We start from the raw sequence: 5636 nt of genomic DNA on the forward strand, positions 1-5636 counted from the left end.
CAGTACCCTGATCAATCTACAAATGTAACCCTTACTCACATCATTACGCTACATCACTGTCTTTATCACTCACACAACACTCACTATACTATAGGATAATGTTTCTTGACTACTAAACAAGATAGTACCTGATATCTCGACACTCATTCCATCAAACTTTTCAAACCTAATATTTCAGTGGTCTCTCCAATCCACATATTCATCTATTATTTCCACTGAAATCTCATAAACCAGCTATTTCAATGCACAAGTTGATTTTCATGCAATGAAGTTTGAAGCAATTTAAAAAAGGGAGGGCATATGTATCTTTGGACCCAAAAGATGGCATGTGCTTCAAGTTTTGCACATATATTGAAAAACATATTTTTGCTCATTCTGAATTGTACTGGAAAAACCATGTGGTGCACCTAAAATATTGGAATGCTCAGTGTCTGAGGAAAACACACAAGAGAAAGAAAGAAATAAAACAAGAAAGTAGCCCATACCCACCAACACAGAAAGACTGCCTGGGTTTCCTGTACATTGTCTTTGACAGACATATGGTGAGTTCCCTTGAGTTAAGCGGAAATCTTGTTTGTCTCCACATTGGCATCTTGAGACTTGAAAAGTTTAAATAGATCTTTGGTGTGTTTTCTTGTGAAGTATCTGTTTCTTGAGGTACATCATGAGGGTGAGGGGATGTGGAACACTCTGTCTTACAAGTTTCAACTTTGTCTTGTAGTAACTTGTGTGGTTGAATTGTGATTTTGTGCTCCAAACCAAAAGCATGTCAAAAAAAATGTAGTCCAAAAATGGATTTAGAATGGTGGCCATGACAGTTGTGTCACAATGTGGCAGTGTTCCCAAGAAGGTAAAAACACCAAGAAAATCTTTGTGTTCCTGGGCATGTGAAGGAGCGGTGCAACCTAGCTTCTCCAAACTGCCTTTGAATGTGGAAGATGTTGGAGGTTGCTTTATTTGAAATGACTGTTATGTTTTCTTCTACATTTGTTCTCTCTCTGATCACGTGTTATGTTTTTATTTCAAATTTGTATTTGATTTGTTCACATAACTACATTTCATATTCACATCATATGTAGTATGTTTTTCTGTTCTTAACTCTCTCACTTACAAAGCTCAGTTGTCTTTATATACCTGTGAGCTCACGCACATAGACTTGAACTTCATCTGTTTTGACTCTACTTTGTTTATAAGCTACCTTGACTAACTAACTTGTGCATGACTTACAGGAGGATCACCATCTACCAATCCTTTCATACTAGGAGATCTTATGAAGTTATTGTCAGCCCTTGAGCTTTTGCGGAGCAAAAGCCAGAAAGGCTTCAACAGAAAGCTCATTATTAAAAAAAATTACTATTACATCTTGACAGTCTAGCTTCAAAGACTAACAAAATTACATTTCTCTTGATAATCTTGAAAGATTAATACACCTTACGTCTGAGTATCAAAGACAAACCTTACACCTTTTTCCGTCTAGTCTCAAAGAGGGAACATAAGATCCATGAACCTACAAAGAAGAAACAATAGCTTAAATAAGAGGATATAAAACTTTAAGAAAGAATCATCCCGGTACTCCAGCAAGGAGTACCAAAAAGAATTCATTCCCAAAGCATTAGTTCAAACAAATCCGCTTCCCAAAGCAGAAAGAATACATCTCTTACCTACACAACTTTTGAATAAGATATATATAAAACAATCAGGACCACGAGCAGGCCTTCCTAGCTTTAATACCATTAACGAGAACCACAAGACGGCCTCTCAATCACCTTAGGAACTAGTAACAACCACGAGTAGGCCCATTCAAGTAGAAGCGTATAAATAGTAGAGGAATTGCACACCAAAAGCAGATTCAGCACCTTCTTTTAACTAAGTAACTTCAACCATTACAGATTACTTGTGATTTATCTTTGAAGAAAGAAAGCGACAACATTCTATTAACTCCCATCGTAGAAGTCACCAAGCAAGTTATCCGTTATTACATATGTGTAAGTGAAATGTCCTGAATTCTCTTATAACTCGTTCTAAAAACCCCTACTGGGAAGTCCAGAATAAAAACTCTATACTATTCCTATTTCAATAGGATAGTTTAAATCTTGGTCAATTGCCATTGGTTCTGCAACGTAAAGTTGACAGAATCCCTGTTGTCTCGTAACACAGGCTACTCTTAGGAATTCATACCCTTTGAGAATCACCAGGCTTAGAATCCGACCAACTCATTTCTGTCAACCTACAGTAAGCTGTGGTCCATTGTCTTATTTAAATTCCTTTAACCTTAAAAGGATTGTTGTCTAACAATAGATTTCTTATTACCTGTTGATAGGAACAACGTTAGCACAGTTCTTACGTACACAGTAAGAACTCTTGTCAGGACTTTAAGTAAGTAAAACTAGACTACTTACTCTCTCATTTAGCAGCTACCCTGACAGTTATTATCTTTCTTTCCTGAAGATATAAGCCGTACTGACTCATGTCGTACTGAACCCAGCTCACGTAGCACTTTACTAAACAAACAGTCTAACCCTTACAAGCTTCTTCACCTGTAGGATGTGCTGAGCCAACATTGAGGTGGCAAAGTGCTGAGACAATTTGTTCTCCACAAAGCCAGAAAAGAAACTTTTTGGCTGTGATCTGGCTCCCTGTACTCGTGGAAGAATTACATATTTGAAAGCCTTGGCCAATAGACTTCAGAACTCAGAAGCCTATGTAACACAACCACACTCATGCTGAGTGCCTCACCTCATCCCCCCTTGACCGTCTCTTGAATTCTTCACCTCACCAGCTTGCAAATTACACCTTGATTGCTCCTTTGTGTATTTTCCAGCCATTGTGTATCAAAATCTTCCATTCTGTTGGTTATCCAATAACTCAGTGCATCAGACGGTTTAGACTAAAAAGTATTCAAAAGCATTGACTGACATTTATTTCCTTCAAAACTGTGCCCTGGAATCATATGGACATGCCAGCAGCGTCTCTGGATACCCATGTGTGTTGGAATATCTGAGCATCATGCCAAGCATACCAAAATGCAAAGCCAAGTAAGGAGTCCTCAATACAATTCCATAGTAAGGCCTCTGCAAGAATCCATACCGCCAAGATCTGGTTGTGTACCTTGTTCTTGAAGGGAAGCTTTTGGCTGAAAAAGCTGGGGATCTGCAGTGGTCCATTTGAAAAAGGTTTCTGTAATTTGTGGCTCAGAGAAATGCAGTGCCCCAACATTGTGAAGGATGTTGAGTATGACCTTCTCTCATGACAGAGGTTCCAGATGTCGTGACATGTTACTGGAAATGAATAGTACATAAGCCACAAGTCTTAATACAACTTTTATACTAAACATACTAAACTAAATCTCAAACCCTAATTATCTTCAACTTAAATTGCGCCACTCCTGGGACGCGTGTACACTCTCTCTTTTCCTCATCCGTTCATTCACGGTATAGGAAAAGAGTGAGTTACTCCACATTTCTCTTCTATAGTTTCATCTCTCTATTCTTTCTCATTTCTTCTTATTTCTTTATTACTAATTGAATATGTGACCTTTTCATCTGATGACATGTCGACACTAGATTCAATACTGAGACCATACGTGTCGAATTCATATTCTATCTTTTCATCTTGACTATAAACCTTTAGGTCAGATTACTTCTCTTACACTATTCTCTGTTTATATTATTTAACTCTTGTTATCTTCATTATTGTATGTCTCTATTTATAATCTGTATGTTAGTCAGGTAGTTAGGACGAGAGGTGATTTGAGACTCACCTCTAGATTCGTCATTTGGGTTATCAGGTGAAATATCATCCGTTCATTCACGGTATAGGAAAAGAATTCAATACTGAGACCATACGTGTCAAATTCATATTCTATCTTTTCATCTTGACTATAAACCTTTAGGTTAGTCAGGTAGTTAGGACGAGAGGTGATTTGAGACTCACCTCTAGATTCGTCATTTGGGTTATCAGGTTAGTCAGGTAGTTAGGACGAGAGGTGATTTGAGACTCACCTCTAGATTCGTCATTTGGGTTATCAGGACGAGCTTCGAGACTTTTCATGGTAGCAAGAGATTAGTTCATCTCTCAATTATTGAAGTCGAAAGCCGAAGCCTATGTCTAGCAGAGAAGATACCTCTGAAGATAGCTTACTACCTACACCAGCTTCCACCCCAGCTCCAGAAAACGAGTTTGAAGAAACAGACGCCGAAAGTGATACAGAAGGCAACAACGAAGATACATCTTCAGAATCTTTCCATTCCACCCACACTTTAGTCCCAAACAATCCTTCTCCCGCGTTAATCATGGCCAATAATCAGGCTACCGATTACGAGACTCCTGCTCAGCGCCAGTCGATCAGAGTTAATGGTATTCTTTCCAAAATTACCATCAACATAAAGCTTGATGCTACCAATTACGCACCTTGGTCCGACAGTATTCGATTCGGGCTAGGAGCTGCAGCATCATACGATGAATACCTCGACTCGGAATCAGCTCATTCTGATGGTGTTGATCCCAGCGTGCACCTAGCTACCAAGAAGAGCATATTTCATTGGTTACTCGCCAATATGGAACAGACTCAGTCCACTTGGTTCATCTCGATGATATCCACTTTCGAAAACGGTGTCAAGAAAACCCCAACATCTCCAATGATACTTTGGAAGTCCATTCGCGATTATCACATCAGTAACTCTGAATCTGTCAAGCTTATGTTAAGAAGCGAAATCACCGACCTTTCCCAAGGATCGACCAAAGACCTACTCGAGTACATTGACATGTTTCGAGCTAAGGTTGATGCTTACTTGGGTGCAAACGGTGAAATGTCTGAGGAAGAGCAAGCTCGTCAATTCGTTAGATCTCTTAACAGAGAGTGGGCAGAGAAAGGATGCGACTTACTTGATGCTGGTCACGTCAAATTCAGAGATCTCGAGATTGAATTGAAGAAAACCTATCAAACTCGAAAGATGTTCAACTCAGGAAGACAGCAATCTAGTCGTGTAGTGGATACATCAGAAGCGAGCCATGGAAGACGTACCGGCCGTTGGCAGACCTGTAGCAAGAATCGATGCATTGGCCGAGATCACCCGACAAAGCCACACGATCCATCTGAATGTTATCATCATCCCAATAACTCCAGTAAGATGGAAGCTTGGAAGAAATCCAAACGTGACGCTGGAGAATGGGTGGAGTATCCTCGTGGAAGTCGTGGTAGCTCAAGAGGTCGCGGAAGAGGTGGCGCTCACTTTGCTGGTGGATTCTCCCGACACATCGGTGGTTCCGACTTTCCTGATTCTAGAGAACTCGAGTCAGCATTCGAGGGATTAAAGCTAGAGGATCGCGAATTCAGTTATCATGTTGATATAGATGGACATTACTCTTGCTCGGCAAAACCTCAACTCGCATGTGTAGGTGATCAGTGTAGTTCGGTAGCACTCATCGATACTGGTGCATCGCATCATATGTTCCACGATGCTTCACTATTCGAAGTTGGTACTATGATGGCAAATGATGATCCGAAAGCAAAACTCAACTTAGCTGGAGGAGGCGCGACCCTGGACATTCATTCGATCGGAAACGTTACGCTTCTTAACTCAAGAGGTGAAGAAATTAAATTGAAGGAGTGTTTATATGTTCCTGAGTTATCTAGA

General features: G+C 40.0%; 1 protein-coding gene across 1 annotated transcript; it reads left to right on the top strand.

Annotated features, from left to right (window-relative positions):
* Window positions 1–4103: 4103 nt before the first annotated feature.
* MELLADRAFT_101051 (uncharacterized protein) lies at window positions 4104–5098 on the top strand (the record flags this gene model as incomplete). The annotated part of the gene is made up of 2 exons (XM_007403501.1): window positions 4104–4985; window positions 5045–5098. The coding sequence occupies 2 exons, from the start codon at window positions 4104–4106 to the stop codon at window positions 5096–5098; spliced, it is 936 nt and encodes a 311-aa protein (XP_007403563.1).
* Between the last annotated feature and the right edge of the window lie 538 nt (window positions 5099–5636).

Source organism: Melampsora larici-populina (assembly GCF_000204055.1).
Source record: "Melampsora larici-populina 98AG31 unplaced genomic scaffold MELLAscaffold_1, whole genome shotgun sequence".
Classification (NCBI taxonomy): domain Eukaryota; kingdom Fungi; phylum Basidiomycota; class Pucciniomycetes; order Pucciniales; family Melampsoraceae; genus Melampsora; species Melampsora laricis-populina.